This window comes from Sceloporus undulatus, chromosome 2 (genome assembly GCF_019175285.1).
Source record: "Sceloporus undulatus isolate JIND9_A2432 ecotype Alabama chromosome 2, SceUnd_v1.1, whole genome shotgun sequence".
Classification (NCBI taxonomy): Eukaryota; Metazoa; Chordata; class Lepidosauria; order Squamata; family Phrynosomatidae; genus Sceloporus; species Sceloporus undulatus.
Window position 1 is genome coordinate 128,231,407 of NC_056523.1, and position 24,203 is coordinate 128,255,609.

At 39.9% G+C, this 24,203-nt stretch overlaps 1 protein-coding gene across 5 annotated transcripts in view; it reads right to left on the bottom strand.

The window, feature by feature from the left end:
* MYH10 (myosin heavy chain 10) overlaps window positions 1–24,203 on the bottom strand; it is a 126,733-nt gene that overhangs the window by 14,052 nt on the left and 88,478 nt on the right. For 4 of the 5 annotated variants that reach the window (XM_042449135.1, XM_042449137.1, XM_042449136.1 and 1 more), the window contains 17 exons: window positions 23,050–23,173; window positions 20,593–20,764; window positions 17,975–18,187; window positions 17,250–17,394; window positions 16,095–16,301; window positions 12,975–13,079; window positions 11,404–11,556; window positions 10,488–10,736; window positions 9,623–9,835; window positions 8,288–8,500; window positions 5,655–5,816; window positions 5,260–5,388; window positions 4,801–4,889; window positions 4,526–4,649; window positions 4,001–4,209; window positions 1,037–1,145; window positions 40–212 (listed from right to left, as the gene is read on the bottom strand). In XM_042449135.1, coding sequence (XP_042305069.1) covers window positions 40–212; window positions 1,037–1,145; window positions 4,001–4,209; window positions 4,526–4,649; window positions 4,801–4,889; window positions 5,260–5,388; window positions 5,655–5,816; window positions 8,288–8,500; window positions 9,623–9,835; window positions 10,488–10,736; window positions 11,404–11,556; window positions 12,975–13,079; window positions 16,095–16,301; window positions 17,250–17,394; window positions 17,975–18,187; window positions 20,593–20,764; window positions 23,050–23,173 — 2,789 coding nt within the window. Of the gene's footprint in view, window positions 1–39; window positions 213–1,036; window positions 1,146–4,000; window positions 4,210–4,525; window positions 4,650–4,800; window positions 4,890–5,259; window positions 5,389–5,654; window positions 5,817–8,287; window positions 8,501–9,622; window positions 9,836–10,487; window positions 10,737–11,403; window positions 11,557–12,974; window positions 13,080–16,094; window positions 16,302–17,249; window positions 17,395–17,974; window positions 18,188–20,592; window positions 20,765–23,049; window positions 23,174–24,203 lie in introns of those variants that run through there. The other variant, XR_006101889.1, reaches the window with a different exon arrangement.

A 24,203-nucleotide genomic window follows, 5' to 3' on the forward strand; every position in this document is an offset into this window, starting at 1 on the left:
AGGAATGGATCCCCATACTCCTTCCCTCATGCCACTCACCTTAGCCTATTTTTCAGAGTGCTGACCTCCCTGCTAAGGCCTTCATTGGCTTCAGTGGCATCATCCAGCTCACGCTGGAGCTTGCGGCGTGAAGCATTAGCACGTGTAGCCTCCTCCTCTGCCTCTTCCAGTTGGCGTTTCAGTTGTTTCATCCTAGCATTGGCCTTCTCCATCTAACAAACACCCAGAAACAAGCCCAAGCAAGGAAAGACACATGATTAGAGATATGTTCACTCTCACTTCCCTCCTGATATAAGCAGTGCATGGCTCATTCTCAAGATCTGCAGTCTCCCAGTAGGGAACTAAGTCTTTTGGTCTGCATCCCAAAAGGTATGTCCTCAAGACTTTTTATAGGGATTCATAAGCCATCCAGTGCTAATTAGAGTGCCACCCTAGTAAAAATTAAAAATAATGTCTTAGTAGGGCTCTTTTCAGGGACAAATTGGGATGTGGTATGTTCAAGAAATACTCTCCTTAATTCAGTAAGCTTTTCAGCAGCTAGTCAAATGCTAGTCATTTGCAACTGCTGCATTACACTACACTATGTTGAAGGCATGGAAAATAGGGAAAAGATTGTGAGCCACCTTGAGTAACAGCACATGGCTTTCACAGAGAAGTGATTCTCTGAGTAAAAAAGTGACTTCTTTGAATCCTCAAACCTTAACTAAAAACACTTTCATAGCAGTTGTAGTGACTGGGAAGCTTCTCTGTAATTAGAGATTGCTGACCTCAAACATCTGGTTTCAACAGGCATCCATGGCTCCTAGTCCAACTGAATGCAACTCATAGCAGCAAAACAGTTGAATAGTGTCTACTTAAACAGATTTGCTTCAGTTGCTTTTTGGAATACAGTACAAGCTATTCAGCCTTCGTTTAGGCAGAATAGAGGTAATGAGGTAGAGCACCAACTGTTATAGTTATATGCTAGTTAGGAAAGTCACTTGCTGGTTGTCTTGTCAGACAGCCAAGCTTCTAAGCAGAGCAAGCTACTCCTCACCTGTTCCTTATACTGGTCTGCATGTCGGCGCTCATCCTCCACCTGCATGAAGACTTCTTTCAGTTTCTTCTCTGTGCGACGTACTAGTTTATTGGCTGCTGCCCTCTCCCTAAGGAAATTCAATAACAGAAACACTCATTATGACATCAGTAAGACACCAGATGCTGTGCAGGGATGAGGAATGCGTGATTCACTACCATCTAGAGTCTAGATGCTGTTGAGCCACAGTTCCAGTCATCCTTCATCACTAGCTAGTGTTTACTGAGAGGTGGAGTTCAGTAACATCAGGAAGGTCACCTCTCCACACCCCAGTTCCATACAGTGCAGGGATGTAACTATGGCAAAGGACTCCATACCTCCTGCTACAGCAAAGCATGAAATAAAAAAATGTATTATTTCGTCCACAGGCATACAGACAAGAAAGCATGATTTGGTTACCAGGTGACCCTTGGAAGCTAGAGAAATAAGTAAAACACCAAACAGGAACAAAACAATAAATCACACTATCAAAAAGGAACTACAGTGGAGCCTTGCATTATGTGGGGATCTGTTCCGGACCCCCCCCCCCCCGTAAGGCAAATACTGCGTAAACTTGTGCTTATGGCGGGTGGTGCATGCGCCATTCAATGAATAACAGTCGCGCTCTGTGTGTGCGCACAAATTGGACCCAAGTTGGCCCACAAAAGATGCTTATTGATGATGTGTGTGCACTCATTCTGAAAGTTTCTTATGAACTATCACAAAGGAGTGTCCTCTTAAAGATGGTGGTCAGGTTAGGTTATGATGATGTATTAGCATTATAGTAGTTCCACCAAGGTGAACATTGGTGGCCGCTGTAGCCTTGGCAGTGACAGTACCTCTGGTGGTGAAGGTGAAGCCTCTGAACATTTGAGACAAGCCTTTGCACAGTGTCTGGTCAGCTAGATCATCATTTTTTTTAGTAAATCTATCACCCTTAACACAGATGCTCTAGCAACTGTGGAAGTAGCTGTCAAGTTCAAATGGCCAAAATCTCACTTTTCTAAGAGTCGTCAGATTGTTTCTCCACCATGTCTTTTAATAGGGCATCCTCTCCCTCTCCCCTCTCTTTGTTTGGCATCAGAATGCAAGCGAGAATCCATCAGTGTGTCTACTATAGGGGATTTTAGAACCAGTATGGATGTAGTAAAATTGAATACATTTTCTGAGAAATGTTTACTGTGTACTTGCTTTGAATGAACATACTCCATTTCTTTGTGACTATCTGTTCGGGTTCAGATGGGAAAGGAAATAGTTTGTGGGCTTCTGTTGTGGAAAAACAATCCCTCCCAGCAGGTGTGGGTGCCAGTTAAGTGACTACTTAGGGGGCAGAAAATTCTCACCATCAAACAGTGTCTTTTGATCACTGTTACCCTATCAGGTGAAGGTTCTGCAACCTAAAGGCAACACACAGTGCCAATGATTCTTACAGTCTTAAGGAAAATAAGAATGCTGTGGTTTCCAGGAAGAGAAACAGTGGGCAGCTTGATTAATGACATTCCACAGATGAATCTTCCAATATGTAGATATATATTGAGCGATTGGGGGGTGGAATGGCTTGTTTTTAATGGTGTCAGGATTAAACATGTGTAGGTCTGACTGCGGAAAGGCTAATAGAGCCCATAGGCCTGCTCTTCATCATCTAATGAAAGTTTTCCAAGTGGTTTTATAAACGTGCATAGTGGATAGTTTCCTGGAAGACTGGATTTATTATTTCTGTTGAATGTTCATATTTCAAGGCATTCAACTATTTGTTAGAAAGACTAGAGCAGTGATGGTGAACCTTGTAGAGACCAAGTGCCCAAACTCAGTGGCGTTCCTGCACAGGGTGTCACTGGGTGCTGGGGAGGGGGCTCAGGGGGGGGGATTCCAGTGAAAGACTCAAGGCACACTCTCTCAGCCTCAGGCTAGCAATAGCAAACTCCCTTCTGATGAAACAGGCACATGCTTGCTACTTTTCTTCCCCTGCCCTCCCGTCCCCTTAACTGCCCCACCAGAGACAGTTGAAGGGAAGGGAGGGTGGGGGAAGAGGCCATGTGCCCACAGAGAGAGATCTGTGGGACAGAGAGGGCACGCATGTCATAGGTTTGCTACCACTGGACTTGAATGAAGATATAGAGAAGACCTGGTAGTAGACTGTCATTCTGGCATTTGCCACTTCTGCTTTGTTCTGCTTCTGTTAGAAATCTAGAAAAGAACCTTGGAATTTGGCAATTCATAGGATAGGCAAAGATACCAATGCTAATGGGTGTAAGTATCTCTGAAACACATTGAATGTAATATTCTGAGCAAGGCAGCAAAAGAGCTGGGGAGGGACTTCAAGTTAAAGGGAAAGGTAGTCCCTTGACATGAATGTCTAGTTGTAACCAACTGTAGGGGGTGGTGCTCATCTCCGTTACTAAGCCGAAGAACCAGCATTGTCCAAAGATGACTCCAGTGGTTACGTGGCCAGCATGACTGCACTGAACACTGCTACCTTTCCACTGAAGTGGTACCTATTTATCTACTTGCATTTGCATGCTTGCGGACTACTAGTTTGGCAGAATCTGGGACTAGTGACAGGAGCCCAAATGTGGCACTGGGCCTCAAACTGCCAACCTTCTGATCATCCAATTTTCAGAATTGGCATCTTAACCACCAAACTGCTGCATTCCTACTTCAGGGAGGGAAAGGATTAAAAACTAGCCATGTGTTTCCCTGTCTTTTTCAGAGATATGAGAATACAAAGTCCACTTTAGATGTTTTTAGCACTATTAGAGAATAGGCAGTGACCTCAAGAGTATTCCAATCAATGCACTGGATTTTTACTCCTGGATTATCAAACAGATTACCATCTCATTAACAGAGGCTAGGAAAGGAAATTCAGGACAGCTTATTCTAATTTCCAAGGAAAAAGAAACTGCCTTCTTAAAATCAAATCATTGTATTTTCAAGAGCATTGCTTACTTTGCCTCCTGTTCCAGCTGTTCTTCTAGCTGTCCAATCTTGGCTTCCAGTGCTGAAATGGTTGCCTTGAACTTGGATTTTACTGAACCCTCCAGTTCTTGAAGCTTAGCTTTCAACTCTTTGTTGTGTCGCTCTAGCTGCTGACGTGCATTCTCACTCTTCTGGGCAGCACTGCGCTCTGCAGCCAACTCAGAGTTCAGTGTGTCAACCTTTAGAAAGGCAAGAACAGTTACCTATGACAATACCACACTACATTATTAAAGCACTATTATTCTACTTTTACTGCTCTGGCTGCCTCCTATGGCATTCTGGGGTTTGTAGTTTAGTGAGGCCCAAGAACTCTCTAAATGAGAATACTAAATGACCCTCCCTAAGCTGCAAATCCTAGGATTCTAGAGAAGGTAGCAGTAAAATTGGAATAGTAGTGGTATAACAGTCCAGTATTGTCTTTAGAGTTTCTCCTCTCCACTGGAGAGGAGAAAACGTCCAATACAAACAAAAAAATGTCCAAGGCACAAATGTTACCTGAAGAGTAGTCTTGCGGAAACGATCATTGAGGAGCTCCATATTGCTCTGCTCCTCCTCAAGTTCTTCTTCCAGCTGTGCAATTCGGGCTTCCAAGCGGCGTTTCTCATCAAGCAAGGCAGATCTATAGAGGAAAGAGATCACTGAGGATGGCCACCAACTCAAGCCAGCAAACATATGGCAATCAGGCTCTGCCACAACAATCAGAATTTTTATTGCCACTACTGTAAATTCTGTAAATTTATACCATGTGCAGCTAATCTAATTTAGCTTACTTTCCAGAGGCACTGTTGGCAATTTCATCAGCCAGCTCATCACGCTCTTGCTCTGCATGGCGTCTAGCTCTCTCTGAGGCAGCAAGTTCCTGAAATGATAATTCATGGGCATCTCACTGGCCTTGGTAAGTAAAAACAGTTTCAGAGATTCAATAAAGAGTTATCACTTTATGCCCATTGTTATCATGACTGACATGAATTATTTCATCCTAGGATATATGTACTTTTCCCCTTCCCTAGTGTTCAACTGTCTTCTGGACTTCAGCTATGATGTAGTCCTAGCACAAAAGGATCTGATACCCAAGTGTGATTCAGACGGTAACTGCTTCATATACGAATATCTTAATGTGCATAGTCATAGCTGTACAGTTCTCCCTTAAACAATAGGTACATTAGAGCAATGTACAGTATCTGGAACCTTTTCTAGCATAAGTGTTCATGATGCTCTTTATGCCATACCTCCTGTAGTTGAAGAATTTCTGCTTCAAGACTTTTGAGCTTTTTCTCATTCTCTTTTGATTGAGCAAATATTTCGTCTCTAGAAGCCCGGGCTTCTTCTAATTCACGCTGATAATCTTTCATCTGTGCCTGGAATTTAGAGGTAAGAGATCATGAGATTTATTTGGAGAACTCAGACAACTAACCACAAACGATACTGCCAGAGTCCTTTCTACACACCTAGAATAGCAGTTTACACTGAATCCTGTTCTGATACCACACAACATCAATATATGTTTAACAATTGTCTTCTATCCTTCTATTTAAAGACCAGGAAAATCTTTCAAGGAAAATACTTTAATACAAATGGGGTAAGTTTTCATATGTATTATTATCTACAGAACTGATTTGCACACCTGCAGTTTACGAAGTTGTTTGATTGCTTCATCGCGGGCTTTGTTTGCAGCCTCAATCTGAGCTTCTAGGTCTTTCAGGTCTGCCTCTATTTTCTTCTTGGATGCTACAGCCAAAGCCCGCTGCTTCCTCTCATCTTCCAATTCTGCTTCCAGCTCCCGTACCTAGAGAATTAAGAAAAACAAGCAATACAGTAGGAGAGAAGACAAGAACTCAAAGGGATTCCATTGGATGAGGCTGCCTAAAATGTAGGATAAGTCATTTGTTCTGGGTATTTAACTGAACAATACAGATTACGGGATCACAAAGGAGCCCTTTTATTCACAAGTCCTCTATGAGACAATACTGTGCCTAATGAAAAGCCAAGCTGTAGAACTGTGTGGGCTACATCAGTGGTGTTTTCACCTATTCAGTCATTTTATGGGCAGTTTTTCACTGAGAGATGCACCATCTCATAACTCCTGAGCATAAACTAATCTAGCAGTTTATTAAATTGGTCCTTGGTAAAAGCCATTATCTATAATTGTTAGCCTACTGAAGTTAACAAATGGTACTTTTGTTCATGATGAATCTATTTCCAAACAGAGACAATAAAGCTTTGTATCATCTCATTAATTCTTCAAAGCAAAATAAAAATTAATTTGTGATCAACTATGCAAGGAAAAAAAACTAGCAAAGAGCTAGAAATGACAATCACGTGTTTTGCCAGAACAAATGAAAAAGCAGCCAAGGTTGGTGTATTTCATAGATTACAAAAGACAATTTCCTAAATTTCTTTGTGAATAAATGAAATCAGCTTAGAAACAGTTAAGAACCACCCATTAGTCTAATAATACATAAAATAAAAACTGTTAAAAATCAGAAGCTGACATCCTTCTAATAACACTGTTTCTCAAAAGCCCACCGCAGCAAAATTTTCTTTGCTGGAGACAAACTGCATTGTAGTCCAGTGTATTTTGCAGATGGCCCAGACTGTGAAGTTTTAAACCACACAAAGCTGTCTCTAGTGTCCTCCCACAATATATACAATGGCTGGATATGGAAAAGGCCTCAGAAGTGGAACTCAAGTTTTTAAGCTACTCTTGCTGCAAGGTATTTAAGACTTGCAATAATAAAACCTTATACCCTGAACTGAGTCCACAAGTAAACAGTTAACTAGTGTAGCTGACAGTGCCTGTCACACTGTCTAGGAGTGACAGTCTCAACCAATGGAAGTTAACTTGAGGAAATGTTCATGATAACCACACTGAATAATATAATGAAGATGCACTAAAATTAACTTGTATTTGTGAAGGAAAGGGATGTAACTAGCACATAAAATGAAAAGGAGACTCCTCCCATTGCAGCCACCTGGGTATCTGTAAACAGAGCTATATTCAAAAGTACCTCCAAACTGCTAATCTGCTGCTTCATAGAATATAGATCTATTCCCTCCAATTTATGTTAAACACCCTAGTACCAGAAAACTCCTCAAATGATATAAAGGAAATTGTCCAGATCTGATGATGATGATGATGATTTATATTTCCTGCCTCTCCTTGCTGATCGAGGTGGGATTATAACAATAGAAACAATATTACAAGATAAAAACTACAATTTCACATAAAATACACTCAAAAAAACAGTTAAACCTCTATCAATATAACACATAGAATAAATCATCATTTAAAATGCATATCTTTACAAACAGAGGTGGGATATTTCTAACTCTCTTATAGCAGATTGGGTGGATAGGCTTGCCGGAAGAGATCCGTCTTAAGTGCCTACAGTCCCCTCATTTTGACAGAGCAAATCACTAAATTAACTTGGTAGTGACTGTGGGCTGTAACAGACTGGCCCAAAGGGGTGACATGATGCCGCCCCTGAAAGTGCTAGGTAGGTGCCATAGCACCCTAAACTTGAAGACTGTGAAAGGGGGAGATGAAATCTGACAGACAAATGCGAACCAATCTTCTCACCCATGAAGTCTAAGGTGCTGTTGTGTAAAGACAGCTAGAGGGCACAGTTGAGAGTTCTATTCAGCACTTGGCCAGAAATTCCATGTATTTGAATTGCCAACCTTTTGCAGTCTTTTTTTTTTTTTTAAAAGACTGTCCCTCCATCACTGACTGCTTCCATATTCTAGGTGCTCACCACTTTTGTATCTAAATCACTCCAGATCTACCAAAATCATTTACCAAATGATCCCGGCTCCCTTTAGAAGCTCTCCTCTCTTTATACCACAGTTTTAGGTACCATGGAGTCTCAGCAAACACTGATTTCAAACATTTATAACATTCTGAAAGAATATCAGAAACCACTGTGCAGTTAATACAAATGAAGATTCCCAGCTACTTGACTTAATAACTCTGGAACACATGGGTCAGATACACATTTGATGAGATCTGAAGCCCATTATTAACAATGGATATTTGCTTTGTGGAAACAGACAAGAAAAAGATTAAAATGAAGACACATTTGATTTTGGATCCTGACATAGAGAAACCTCTGCTTTAGTCAAATTATTTGGGGCTAACATTCCAGCTTTGAGGATTCATACAAATTTAATGATATACTTTTTTTTTCTGAGGAAAACCTAATTAGTGGAACCTTCAAACAGTGTGGTTATGTCTGGTTATTAAAAAGACTTACTTACCTGTTTTACTAAGAGTCTCTTCTTCTCCTCATTCTGCTCATCCCTGGCCTGAAGATCCCTTTCAAACTGTGCTTTCATGGCTTGCATGTTTACTTCTAGACGTAATTTGGCATCTTCGGTGGCTTGCAGCTCATCCTCTAGTTCTTCCAACTGTGTTCGCATCTCTTCAACTTGCTGTTCCAATGTGCGCTTGGATTTTTCCAGCTCATGAACCTACAGCCGAAGTGAAGATGCCTCACTCATGTAATTATTCAAATGCTTGGGACCAGAAGTGTTTGGGATTTCAGACTTTTTGGATTTTAGAATATTTGCATATACACAATGAGATATTTTGGAGATGGGACCAAAGTCTAAACATAAAATTCATTTATGGTGTCATATATGCTGTATACACATAGCCTGAAGGTAATTTTATACATAAATGTTTTAAATAATTTTGTACATGAAACAAAGTTTTTGTACACTAGGTCATAAGAAAGCAAATGTGTCACTTTCTCAGCCACTCATGTGAACAATTTTGGATTTGGTAAGTATTTTGGAATTCGTAACCACAAATGTGAGTTTTATTCAAATGCATGGGAAGGAGGCCACACCGAGAACAAACATACAAGCATACAAACACACACTGTACCTGTACAGCACACAAATAAAAAACTGCCATGATAGAGGAATACTGTATATACTCATGTATAAGTCTAGAAATTTTAGTCAAACAGTTGACCCCAAAAACCTAGGTCAACTTATCCACGGGTCAATGTAAATACTATTCTTTAACTCTCATTAAAAAGGGAATCATCCCCTGATTAAAGGCAAGAGTGCAATCTGTCCCGGAAGCACTGACCTCCCTCTACTCGCTCTCTTCCATCAAGTCTCTAGTGTGAGCCACAATCGTTAGGCATGCCATAATTTTGTAAGTTCTTTGGCATTGTTTTCCTTTGCTTCGTTATTTAGGTCCTTTGTTGCATGAACCTAAGTTTTACCCTCGACTTATCCAAGGGTCATATCAAAATCCATAATTTTGTCCCCAAAACATGCCTTCAACTTATACATGAGGTCAAGTACATACGGTATGTGATATTATACAGAAACTATCTGAGTGTAAAGCTTGTTTAAGATAGCAATGTACACATGCAAGTATAATCCTTGGATTGTTAAGTGTGTGTGTGTGTGTGTGTGTAAATAAGCAGATTAAAACAAATATAGCTGTCACAGTACACAGAATTGAAAATTCCATCTGACGTACTAGACTAGAAAGATGTTTTTTTCAGTTCTGCAGAGCTGATGTTGAAATTTGACAGTTCGACAAATGTAAACCACTCCAAAAGCACCACTCACATTTTTGCCCACATCATCTTTTGAACTCATCAGGTCCTCCATGTCTGTCCGAAGTTGCTTGTTTTGCCTCTCAAACTCTTCCTTAGCCTCCAAAGCTTCCTCCAGGGCTCGTGCCAAGGACAGTGCTTTTGTCTCTTTTTCTCGTGCCTCAGCCTCTGCACGGTCTCTCTCCTCTGCATAACGAGCAGATATATTCTTCTCTTCCGCTAGCATCTAAGAATCACAAGATATAGGTAGCTGGGTAGGATTTTAAGCATTTAGACTGATATTCAGTTATCATGGTGGATTGATCCATGCATTCTAACAATGTCAAGTACAGTGCGCCCTCCCCTTATGCGGGGATCTGTTCCAGATCCCTCCATGTAAGAGGAAATTAGCATACGCTGAAGTCCTATAGGAACTAATGGGGCTCGGGTCCATGGCGTGTAGTGGCACAGCAGCGTGCGCGTGCAGCAGACAACCCCCCATTAGTTCTTCCGGGGCGTGTGATGGGCTATTCTGGCGTGGCTTTCAGCATATGCTGAAAGCCACATAAAAACCAGGCACACTGTACTTTGCTTTGCAGCAACTATCCAAGAGCAGTCTTCGCTCAGAAGCGGGGCACACCTATTCTTACTCCAAAGTAACTTCCCACATAAGGATTCTTTGTTAAGCGTTTGTTAAGCAGGAGGATGAAATGCTGACCCATATTTCAGCTAACATATTCCAAAAGTTCACAGACAATGAAAAGTACCCTCCATGGCAAATAACAAGCTCATAGGTGATAATTTAAATAGTAGCTTGCATGAACAAATGTGTGAAAAGTTCTAATAAGGAAGCACCTGACATATCAAGAGAAAAGCAAGAGAATTTAAATATGACATACCTGATCAAATTTCTTCTGCTTCTTCTCCAGATTGGAAACAATCTGGCGTTGATGATCAAGGTCTACCATTAAGTCATCTAGCTCCTGCTGAAGACGGTTTTTGGTCTTCTCTAATTTATCATAAGCCATTGCCTTTTCTTCTAGACGTTGGTTCAGAATTTCCATGTCCTTCAGAAGCTTCTTCTTATTTTCCTCCAACCCTTCAATAGTTCCCAAATCATCATCAACCTTCTTTTTGGCATCAGCCAGCTGAGGCAAAGATATACCATATAATATAATGTTGATATACCATTTTGTTTCCGGCACAAGATAGATGGTCATGTTTCATGAATCTATAGAATTGTCTAATTCTCACAGAGATAGTAAAATTATACCTGGACTGCATTACTTCAGGCTGCATGTGGGAATATTTATCTATATCCAAACATTCCCTGAAAACAATTGTGAGCAGGTATCTATGCTGGAATAGTTCCCACTAATATGTCAGTTTTCTATGTGATGTAATTTTTTTTAAAAAATTTACTTATTTGAACAGCACACATTTTAATCATGGAAGTTCTCACCTTCAGTCTACCAAAAATAAAAAAATAAAAAAATAAAAAAACCCAAAAAAACCCACATATAAGTTTATCATCACAGTGAAGCAGGTCTCATTTTAACTTCAGATATGGCTCTGCATTGTTAGTATTTTTCATGACTACTCTGAAAAGTACAGCTCCTCCAACTGCATTAAGCTTAGTGGTAAAGGAAAAGCATTAACTCTGCAACAATTTCAGCAGGTCAGAAACTGGGGAAACTTGCCTTATGTTTGCAGCTGACTTTTGACTGTTACTGTACTAGAGGAGCAAAAAAATAAAATAAAAAAAAATTAAAATAATTCAGTTCAGACTAGGGAATAAACTGCACAGCTTCTCACCTGGGACTGAAGAGCTATCACATGTTTCTCCAAATTCTTCCTGGCCTCTTCCTCCTCTTCCTGCTGCTCTTGCAGATTGTTCTTTTCTTCCTCTAACTGCCGAATTTTGCTACTCAAGTTCAGTTTCTGGCGGGTCTCCTCTTGCAACAACTCCTGTTGGAATGAGATGCACTCATATTTTATCTCTTGATTTGAAAAAATATGAACTTAGCCAGTTACAACTGTCCTCAAAATGTTAAGTAGAGATATTTGTTTGCTGCCAAATGGTTTGGGGCAGGTAAGAAGCAGAGTTCATGCTGGCTGATCTAAAAGCAGGCTAATTTAATAAAATACCATTCAAGATATCAAAGCAGTTTATTAAAGGTAGGTACCAAAGCTAGAAAGGTCACTTGTTAAATGAGGAAACTACCAGTAAATATTCTCAAGATTAAACCTTCTAAGAGAAGTGATCACAGAAAAGATAAAAGGGTAAGTTAAAATTGACAGAAATGTTCATGTTCTGTTACTGCATTACTATCACTGCATTATTATCTGTCAAAGATTAAAAATGCTTTGAAAGCAACCTGGAAGTGTAAGCATAAAAATAATACATAGAGCTTTCAAAAACATGTTTGAGTATCATGAGTTTTGATAAAGATTTGTAGAGACTATGTAACAGAGAAGCTGAATTCATTATTTTGCATATGAGCACAAAATTAAAAACTCTTCCTGCAGAACAACACTGACAAAGATAACCCTCATTTTACAAATGGGAAAGGAAAACCACAGGGATGAGAATCCTCCTTCTTCAGAAACAGCAGTGACATTACTTGTACCCTATGGTTGAAGAATGCCTTTGCAACTATGGGACTTTCATAGATATCTTCAGATACAATGTTCCAGTCATACAATTAAGTCGTAACAGGCATCCAAAACCTCAGTTTTGCCAAGCAATACTGATCAAACAGAAGCAAGGAAATCTAATATCTGTATGTAGCATTAAGTCATTATTATAATAACTCAAAATCTAAAAGGAATATGTAATTTGGCAAGAAACCTTGAACAGACTTTCTGCTATACTATCGTTAGTTCTACAAAGAGAAAAGATACAAAATGTTCAAAAGCCCCATAGAGGCCTGACCTGAATTTATTACTTGCAATCATTCTGATTTACTGTGAAGGCTTATTTCTTGGACTTGTAGTTCAAATTAAATTTCCACCTTTCTAGGCTGATTTCACATATAATGGCTCCAATTCACGCTCTGGTTTCTCTTCTTAGTTCTGTGATGTACAGTTGGCCCTCCATATCCATGGATTCAACCCATCCATGGCTTGAAAATATCCCCTCCCTCCCAAAAAAATCCAAAAAGCAAACCTTGATTTTGCCATTTTATATAAAGGACACAGTTTTATTGCATCATTGTATATAATGGCATCTGAGCATCCATGGAGGGCCCTAGAACTAAACCCTAGCAGATACCAAGGCCCCACTTTTTGAATCTTACATTTTTAGCAACCTTGGAGGGGATCTAAAGGCAGAATAAAAATATTTTAAGCACTCAAAAACATACATTTTAAAATTGTGAACATACCTGGGTATCTTGTAGCTGAGACTCCAGACTGGCAGCATCTTTGGCAAATTTTATACCCTTTTTCTCTGCTTCTTCCAGGAGACTTGAAACATTGTCTAGCTCATTCTACAAAACAATGGCTTTAGATGTAACATATTAGCAGGTCACTGAGTAGGGCAAATACAGTGGTACCTCGGGATACGAAATACCCAGGTTACGAAATATCCGGGATACGAAAAAATCCCATAGGAAATAATTGTTCCGGGTTACGAATGTTTTTTCGGGTTACGAAAAAATTTTTGGTGCTTTTCGGTGCTATTTCACACGAAATCGCGGCTTTTCCCCATTAGCGCCTATGGGTTTTCGGCTTGCGAAGGCTTTTCGGGTTACGAAAGCGGCCGCGGAACGAATTAATTTCGTAACCCGAGGCACCACTGTAGTACACAGAACAAAAGAACTGTCCACTTTCTATGAATAAGTCTGATGTTAAACCTGTTGTCATTAAACCTGTACTTATTTCTATGGTTCAATTTCAGATCATGCAGGAAGCTTACAAGCAGTTTGCAGTGTAACTAAGGGCCAAAGCAGACACGTGGTTGGGAGCGGCCTGTGGCCATTCTGTCTGCAATTACGCCAGGACTGTGGCAACCTCACAGCCCGCTTCAAAAGCAGGCTGCCTCTGTGGTCTCAAGCTGACCACTGCAAGGAGGAGCTGGATTATTTCCACTCCTTTTTGATCCAGTCCAAAGGATTGGATCACGGTGTTGGAGGGCGTGCGTCATTTGAATACAATGCCCCTACAGTAGCTGGAAGCCACTTTATTTGGTCAGTGTGTTTTGGGCCTATGAGTTCTTTTACTCTTTTTAGCATCTCCTATTACAAGTCTAATTACTTTGATGAGATTTACTGCATTCACTCTTTGATCTTCCGAGGTCCAAACGGATTCATTTCTTCCTTTCCTTAAAGTTAATTAGACTAGAAAAGAATACTCTTTTAACACTAGAGATATATACTGATATGTCCTAGAAGAATGATATGATATACACACACACACACGCACACATCCCAGAAGTATGAAGATGACTCTGCTGTTCCTATATAGTTTAATCAAAGGCTTATCAATGTTTTGGCAATAGAATAAGATGCAGTCATCTTGAAGTCTTCTCCAATAGTGTCTCTGATTATGCGTGATCATCTTTTCCATTTTTTCTACTGTCTCAGGGTATCTATTACACAAATGTTATAAGCTGCATTACTTATAAATATCATTACTTGAAAATGACCATGAACAACCTTGTTTCAACCTTGAAAAGAATCAAATGAAAAGTTAGCCTCCGTAAGAAAATGATTCTGTCACTGAACTGTTTATAGAAGTTAAGATACGTTCATAATGTTAAACTTAAATATTCCATAGCTGAATCCTAGTTCAGCGGTAAAAACTATCTTTTTCATTCTAATTACATGGAAAATTATTCTTTCAAAACACAGACTCTGTTTAGAACTTTTTTCCTGAACATGACAGACACACTAGAAGAAGAAGTGGAAAGATGTCATTGGAGAATCATACTATACATGACAATAGCAGCAAAGCTGATCTACATACAGAATTAGAAGCTAGAAAAAAATCCTACTATTGACGACTGGATTAATAAACTTGGTGAGATGAAAGAGATGGACATGTTCAGAAGCATTCAGGGAAACAAAATAGAAGACTTAGAAAAAGATTGGACTTTCTTTGAACAGTATAAAGATAATGAACAAATAAATTGAATAAACAACTGTTATAAGAGAAAGGGATAAAGAGAGAGAGAGAGAGAGAGAGATTCAGAAAGACTAATTAGAATTCAAATAAACAAAAACATGAGACAGAGATAAAGAAACAGGGAGCTGAGATTACATTTACAAAAGAAAAAATAAAGGAAAAAGTGGGGAAAAATATAACTGGAAAAGGAATATGTACAGTGGGCCCTCCCCATATGCGGGGGATCAGTTTCAGCACACACACCCCACGTATATAGGGAAAAGCATGTATGCTCAAATCTCATTTGTTTTAATGAGGGAGCGCCATAATGTTCATCTTCATACCTCCCATGGCTTAGGTTAAAGCCCCGTATGGCACACCTGCACATGGCGCGAGCGCCCTGTATAAACATTCAAGTCATGCGTGATGAATAAGCTGCAGTGAAGGGGCACAAACAATTAACTTAGGCTTTTAGCAGCTTTGATTACTCTAAGGGGAAATATATGATGGTATAATATTGTTAACATTGTATTGCACATACCATAGTACTGAGTTACAGATGGACTGTAGATATGGAAAGGATTGTATTAGAGGTGTAGGCTATGTGAAATTAAGATAATAATGGATTTAAAGTTTTGTTTTATGTGTGTGTGTTGGGGGGGGGGGCACAGACTCTATTAGTGCTGGAACAGAGGCAGGATGTGGCCCAATAAGGGAAAGTGAGCAGTTAGGAACAAAGAACATAGGACTTGAGCCATATGAACAGCCTCCTTATTTGTAGTAGAGTGGGCCCTTTTTATATGCTGGGGATTTCTTTTGAAAAAATGCGGGCCCTCAAATCCTATGACCACATGCTCTTGCGCACAGTGTGGCATGTGTGCCATTTTAAGTCCCTGGGTTTGCCATACACAGAAGCTTAAGTCTGCATATGGCAAGCCCACGTATGGAGCGGGTGGGCTGTAGTTATCTGTCTGCAAGTTGACTCCAACTATCCAAGGGTTTTCTTGGCAAGTTATTCAGAGGAAATTTTCCATTGTCCTCTTCATAGCTTGAGAGAGTGTGGCTTGCCTAAAATCACCCAGAGGATCCCAAGGCCTCCTTATTACAAGAGGCTAAATTTTACTGTAAGCTGCAAGCACTTTGTCAAGTAAGCATGTGTAAATCATACCTTGTCAAGTAGTTCTGTCCTTACTGACACAAAGTAGTACAACAAAAACTTTTATCACTAGCAACACACCCTTCTTAATCTTGGGACCAATGCCACACATTATAAAGTGCCATACACTTTGTAATGCTACATCATAGTCACAGCAAAAGGATATGTACAGAGTGATGTTTTCTAATAATCTTTTAGCCAGTTTGTCATGTTATGTGAAACAATTACACATTCAAATCTGTACCTGCAGTTTATTTGTTTTTTCTGCCAGCTCTGTCCTCAGTCTCTCTCCTTCGGCAACCTTGGCCTGCAGTTCCTGCACCTGACCATCCAGCTTCTTCCTCTTGTGTTCTGACTCAGATCTAACTTGCTGTAACACTTTCACCTCACAAGCCAGCTCTTTGTTATCAGTTTCCAAACACTGCTTGTTCTTTTCAAGATTTGCTTTGAACTAGAAGCAAAAGAAAGCTAGTTATTAGAACTTTGTTTGAAATACAGTGTCGACACCAAAAACAGGGAAATTCTTTTGGTCAATTAACACTGAAAATCAACGAATTCTTCATATAAGGCAGTATACTGGAACAACCTGTTTTCATTCAGAAGAATTATTTCTCCTATTAATACTCCAAATAGCTTTGATATAGCATCACACATAACTGCAAATCTTTAGTAGTGTTTGTAAATTTCATATTTCTACAAGATGCAGTGTAATACAGTGTAAGACTAAGGTAAGAATGTATTTCCTAGAAATTAATGCCTGAAAGTAATGTCAGTAATGTTGCACTCCTTATCACATATATATCCAGTCCAGAAGTGAGGCTTCTACTGTAGATCACAATTGAACTGCATAGAGCAGTGATGGCGAACCATTTAGGGACCAAGTGCCCAAACTAAAAGGGCTTCCAGCACTGGATGTTACCTGGTGCCGGGGAGAGCAGGGGGATGGGAGACATTTTTAGTTAAAAAAACACTTTTTAAAAAGTTGGGTGCAGTGGTGGGATTTGTGAGCCAGGTCCAAGGGGTATATGAGAGACCATCTGGAGCTACAGCAGTTATCCATCTGTCTTTGGTGTATATTTAAAAATTAGAATGTGGCAGGAACACACGGTGTATCATATAAATACATGTGTCAAGGAACAAGCATTACAAATTCCATATGTAGGCAATGGCAAATGAAAATTGTAACCATATAATATGAGACACTCAGTCATGTATACAAACTGCAGATGTTCAGTAGCAAAATCCATAGTGCAGTTACACTATGACAATGCAGTACTAACACTAGAACATAATTTTGTTACCCTACCTTCCGTAGAACCTGACACAATGTATACTGGGTTCCTAAGTCCCTTCCTATTCATATGAAATCCTTTCACATTCAAATGTCTTTTCCACTCACTCTTTTAGCCTGTTCAAGCTGTTCTGAGAGTTCTTCCAAGGCAGTTGCATGCCGTTGTCTAATATCCTGTATTTGGGCTTCATGATTCTTTGTTTCTTCTTCAAGTGCTTTTTTCAGTTCAGCAACTTCCTGCTCACGCTTCGTCCTAAAGGAAGCCAGAGAGGTAAGAGCTAAAGATGTTCAGCATCCAATACTTTATTTTCTGTCAGTTTTTAAAAAAATATTTAAGCAGCTTAATCATTTTCAGTACAACAGCACAAAACACTGCTACCATTTCTTTTGAGGTAGGTGCAACAAGAATCCAGTTTGGATGGAATAACCTAGTTTTAGGATAACTGATGTGTCATTCTTCTCTCACTCAGGCCATATTTCCACAGCAAGGGGAAAAGTCTAACATCACAATTTAAAATATTAATAAAATGATTTTTTTTAAAAAACACAAAAATATATCTGTGTCAGAAATAATGTATGAATCAACCCTAAACTTATTGCAATAAGCGAACAACAGCTTTTCCAACTTCCCTCCCATGGGAGAGCTTTAGCACAGATCTAAGTTATTGTATTTACTTTGAATCAATGTCTGAAATGAGCTTTGCCCTCCTTTCATCTCTTTAGAAGGGTTTAGAAAAACTGTGCTTTAAAGTTGTAATGTAAAATTTCTTCTCTTTATAGGGAATCAGGGCATTACAACAATACTCCTGTTACATTTCCAGTAGTACACTAACCTGAGCTCTTGCTGAGCTGCAGTGGTATCCAAGGTATCTTCCAGCTCTGTCTTCAGTGCCTCTAACTCCTCACTTAGGTCTCTCTTTTGCTTCTCTGCCTTGTTGCGTGAAGCCTTTTCTGATTCGAGGTCCTCTTGTAGTTCTGCAATTTGTGCTTGAAGTTCACGTATTAGTTTTAGTGCATTGTTCTTCTGGACAGCTTCCTCGTCCCCTCTAGAAACAAAACACAAATCCTAGACTAAGAATAGAGCTTGGATCTCTGCTTTTCTAAAATATTCTTCAAAAGTCATAATGGAAGGAAATGGAATTAAAATTCTGCACTTGGAATACTTCCAGCAAAGTGTTTATTAGTGTGGTTGATAAATACGGCTTCAAGTCAAGGCCAGGGTGCAAAAGGAAGCGGCAAGCAGGCATCATCTGAGATAAAGGTGTGGGTACCTAAATGAGTTGGTGAAAATCAAGAATAGCTTTATACAACATGGACTAGATCAGAGATTGTCCCTCTGCGTGTTTTTAGCCTGCAGTTCCCATCACCCCTACCTACCATAGCCAAATGTGAGGAATTATGGGAGTGAGAGTCCAAAACATATGGCAAACTAGTTTCCCACCACTGGATTTGATCTTTTTTTTTGCATCCCTTTTAACAAAAAAACTCCTGACATACATAAAACATAGTAGCCCAAAGATTCTAACAGATTTGAACACAAAGTTTATACATTTAATGTCTCTGTGATTCAGTGATTTCTTCATTTAGCAATCACATCCCCCACAATTTCTTATGTGAGATTTACTTTCTTGAAAAATAATGGTAAATTTTATTCACAAATTACAAGAACAAATATAAAACAGGAAGAACACACATTTGAATAGGAAGTTAAGACAGCTAAACCAGATAATGGTTTAAATTGGTGCCTATGGTTTTCGACACATCAAAACAACAATATAAACAATGAAGATTCTGATTTGAGGGCTAGTGGCTTTTAAAATAAGTGGCACTGTACAGTAGGACTATAGTTGCCCCTTCAAGTCCATGGACTTTAAATCTGCAGACTTGAAAATCTGCGGAGGGGCAACTGCCATTAACCCCAATGGGGCATGCGCCTATGGTGTGTCCCCCGCATACATGTATCCCATTCAACTCATGAATGTGCGCGAGTTTTTTGTAACTTGGGGGGGGGGGAGGGGCAGAATGGATCCCCTGTGAGTTCCAAGGACTGACTGTATGTAGTAAACAAAGTAAAGCAAGGACTGAATGTGCATATATAGGTGGTCCTCCATATCCATGGATTCAGCATCCACAGCTTGAAAATATTTCCCCTCTCCCCAAAAATTCCAAAAAGCAAACCTTGATGAGGGACACCATTTTACTATACCACGGTATATAATGAGACCAGTGAATCCACAGATTTTGGTATCCACAGGGGGTCCTGGAAAACCCTAGTGTATACCAAGGGCCACTGGGTAAGTATGACAAAGTTGACCTAGGCATAGTTGAAAAATACAAATGCCTGTGAAGTCTGTCTGTTGAGAGGCTTTTATACTACAGACTCAAAACAGCTGATGCAAAACCTACACAACTATGGAGGGGGGCGATAAGAATACAGTTGTCCCTCCGGATTCGTGGCTTTGAGATTCACAGGATAGATTATTCATGAGTCCCTCCCTCTCTGTCCCTCTAGGCTTTTCCCCTATGTGTGAGGGAAAAGCTGAGGACATACAGCTAGGGACTCAGAAATAATTGAGCTTCCTCAAGCCTTGGGACTGAAGGAGGAAGCAGCCAAAGCACCCTCCTTCCTTTGCTCCCAAGGTCTGAGAGAGGTCTGGGGATCTCTCTCAAGCCTTGAAATTGAAGGAGGAAGTGGCCAAAGCGCTCTTCTTCCTTCACTCTCAAGGTCTGAGAGAGGTCTGGGGATCTCTCTCAAGCCTTGGGACTTCTCTCAAGCCTTGGGACTGAAGGAGGAAACAGCCAAAGCACCCTCCTTCCTTCGCTCTCAAGGTTTGAGAGAGGTCTAGGTATCTCTCGCAAGCCTTGGGACTGAAGAAGGAAATAGCCAAAGTGCTCTCCTTCCTTCACTCTCAAGGTGTGAGAGAGGTCTGGGGATCTCTCTCAAGCCTTGGGATTGAAGGAGGAAGCGGCCAGCACACACTCCCCTGCCCTCCAGCACCTTAAACAGCTTGCTAGAGCTTTTTGATGCTTCCAAAGGGAAACGCGTGCATACTATCCCCCCCCCCCCCATTATTTATGAATTTTTCAGATTCGCAAGGGTACTCTGCCCCTAACCCCCACAAATTCAGAGGGAAAACAGGAGTACAAATGTGTTAGGAAGTATATATCTCCAGCTATAAGAAAGCTGTACTCTTTTTATGTAGTATGGCCAATAAATTTATTCAGTAATAGTGGGATGATGAATTCCTCACTTACAAAATTACTTGGGAGATAAACACAAGTTAAGTGGTCTTTTGGAAAATAAATGGGTGCTGAAAAAAGAGTACTACTTTTTAATATTGCACTTTTTGTATTATTTATTTACAGCGGGCTGCGTAAAGGGAAATCTGCGTATGCTCACGCCCCAACGGAAACAATATAACCATCTTTGTAATGGACTTCAGTATCTTACCTGGCAAGGGCAGCCTGTAGCTCCTCCTCCTTCTTGGCAAGCTGGATTTTCAGTTCCTCAATCTGAGCTTGTAGCTCTGCAATTTGGTCCTGTAGGTCAGTGGTTTCTCCATCAAGTTTTCTTTTAGCCTTTTCCAGCTCTTGACGAGTCTTCTCTTCTTTTTTCAAGCGTTCTTTAAAAAAAAAATAATGGTGAGTGGGGAATTTTTTTCCTTCTGATTACTACAGAGAGAAAACCCAGGATGAACCGGCTAAAAATGATATAAAGTAATCAAAAAGTGCTAATTCGGTACCCACAAAATATGTCGGTGATAAGTATATATCCTCTGAACTGATCCCCTTTAGATGCCACCCAGCATCCCTGATCAATGGCTAAGCCACCATTATGATATGTTACAGAAGGTTGGTGTATACATTTCAATGATTTAAGAAAAACTTATGAAAATGTGACTCAGGATGACTCAGATAGGACAACAAAAACAAAAATCTTGAAATTTTAAAGATTTTGTAAGCAGCAGCCTGCTAGCAGCATGAAGAATGATGTGATCAGAAAGCTAACCCTTAAGAGAAATTAGAAATCTCTTGTCAATAACAAGAATTTAGATAGACTCTGCACTAGTACTTTACAATAAAAACTGGGATGAGAAGTGTATCAAGTTTCTGTTGAATGGGAGTCTGCAAGGTTGGCAACCTGTGTCCTCCAGATGTTACTGGCCTGCAAATTCTGGCATTTGCCACTATTAACTATGCTTCCTATGGTTGACAGGAATTGTAAGCCAGTGATACCTGGATACAAGTTGCCCTCTGCTATACTCATAATCATTTCTTAGCAGAAATATGCTAACTGCTTTCTTCTGTTGGCTATTTCTGGTAGATATAGATACAAAACTTGTGTGTTTAAGTCTCTGGTTCTCAATCTAGGAGCTCATGGGGAACTGATGTCCCTAGCATGTTATGGGAGTGAGGATTACAGGAAGTTAGGCTAGGCAGGATCTGAAGGTTGACTTAAGCATTTCTATGTTTAATTCTCTTGTTGCTTCAAAATCAAAAAGAAGCAAAAGGGAAACACTCTGGAAAACTGTGGGAAGCATAGCTTCTTTTTCTATTTTAGTTACCTACTGTAGTATGTTGGCAGATAATCTAAATTGTTAGCTTTTATGCTTTCCATAATCAGCTAATGATTAAGAAAAAGAACCCTCCCCCTCCAGTCCATCTGCCTTGGTCCAGGCCTCAGAGGGAGAGAAGAATGCTGGACCTGATCCCCTCCCCCTCTCACCATTCCCTTCTCCTTTTGTGTCGTGTCTTTTTAGATTGTAAGCCTGAGAGCAGGGAACCATCTATTATCCACTGTTGTAAACCGCCCGGATTCCCAGCGATTGGGTGGCATATAAATAAATCCTATTATTATTATTATTATTATTATTGAGTGCTAGCTCTCCAATAATGTATATTAAACATGAACTTTAAAAAGTATAGACCAGTGATTCCCTAACTGTACTCTTTAAGGAATTTTGGACTTCATTTCCCAAAATCCCAGACTATTGGCCAACATGGCTGAGGCTTCTGGGAGCTGAAGTCCAAAATCTCTTAGAGGGTACAGTTTGGGGACCACTGGTATAGACCATGCTAGATGTTACCTTCATTATTCAGCTTCAGCCTATTTGGCTAGCACTCTGTATCACCAGTATACACATTACACACATTACTTTGACTATTTCTTGTATTAACATGAAAGCTACTGAGGTTTTCAATGAAGCCTGTAGGAGTCATGAGTTGGATAAGGCCAATGAATGGAAGCTTAATTGAGACAAGAAAGATATGCTCTTAGGTCAGGAGGGAGAGCAACTCTGGAATAAAAATTCTAACATTATTCACAGGACACCCACTTCTTCTGGAATTAAGCAAGTAACAGCTGAGAAATATAGTTCCTCAGCTGGGATACCTTCTATATGGAACACCCTCCCCAAACAAACCTGCGTGTTACCAACTTTGAAGTATTCTCCATACCAGATGAACATTTTTTAAAAAATGCCCATCTGTTCCAACATGCTTTATAGTTGATTTTATCTGGTTACTGAAAAGGTTTTAGCAAATTTTATTGATCTACAGTGGCTGCTAATTTTTATGACTCTCTACTGAGTTTTACTGAGTTTTTTAAAAAATTATTTCACTGTGTACGCTACTATGGGAATACACATATTGAAAGACATCCTACGAATTAACTTGCAAAAGGAAAGAATCAAATCTATTAATGTATCTTTCTTCTGTTCTAAAACACATGACCCTTCAAAAATGCTTGGCCAAATCTTTTTTGACAAAATGCCCATCTTAATAGCTGGCAGGCGGACACTATGGTCAAATATTATTGTATTATTTTCTTCAGAAAATGATAAATATTAATGCATCAAAGAAAACTCGTTTCTATTATGCAAATTTGGCAAATACTGAGACTGCTAACCTTCCAGATCTGTGATCATCATTTCCTGCTTGTTTTTGAGTTTAGCTAAATTTTTGGCCTTTTCCTCTTCTTCAGCCAGCTGCGAAGTACATTCTGCAATTCTATCTTCCATTAATTTCTTCTCCTAATTCATAAGAAAGCAACACTTAAAGTAGTATACATATGGGCCCAACAAACTAGACACGGGCCTTAGTTTCAGGCAGTATAACAATAAATGATAGTTTTGAGAAATCAAGACTTTTCATTGTTTTTGCTGTTTCCCCTCACAATATTTAGAACAACTGTCCATGACAGCTGGGAAGATGTTTCTGCTGCTACAAAGCAATTAGAGCTTTGAGGCAGTTAAAGTAAGTTTAGGTAAGCCCCATATTTAGTAATTTTACACAGTTACACAATAAAAAAAATCACATCACTAAAGTTTCTTGCAGAGCTTTATAAAAGGGCAAAGCTTACAACAGGAGTAGGCAACCTGCGGCCTGCGGGCTGGATGCGGCCCGGCGAGGCCTTGGAACCGGCCCCAGCCCGATTCTGCCGCCGATTGCCGCCGGGGCCTTGGGCCTCTCGTGCGAGGGGCATGGTGGGGCAATTGTCTATAGACGCCTCAGAAACATGCATTTATTAACATTTTTTTAAAAATCAGCAATTTTTTTTGCATGTCCTCCACTTTTTTAAAAAAAAGTGTCCCTTTGGAAATGTTGTCCTACATTTGTCCCAGTTTATTTATTTATTTAATTTTTTTAAAAATTTTTTTAAATTATTTATTTTTTGACTTCGGCCCCCAGTTGTCTGAGGGACAGCAACCCGGCCCCCGGCTCAAAAAGGTTGCCTACCCCTGGCTTACAACATAGTTTTTTACTTAAGATATTACTGGGGCTACATCAGGGCAGCATGGTTTGGGGGGGGGGAAGGAGTAGATACTCTGAAATGTCTCCTCTTGTCTACCCACACAGGGGCATGTCAAGTAGATCAGTCTTCAAAGGGTACACTTAATGAAAACCCAGGATCTTTAATGCACCCTTGACTGAAGAGGCCAATTTATTAGTAAGCAAACCTTTATTCTATAAAGTCTAGAAGATTACCATATCTACCATAAAACTCCACCTGTCCATTAAAGGCAGAACAAGAAATGATATGGTTTGGCTAGAATCCTGCTG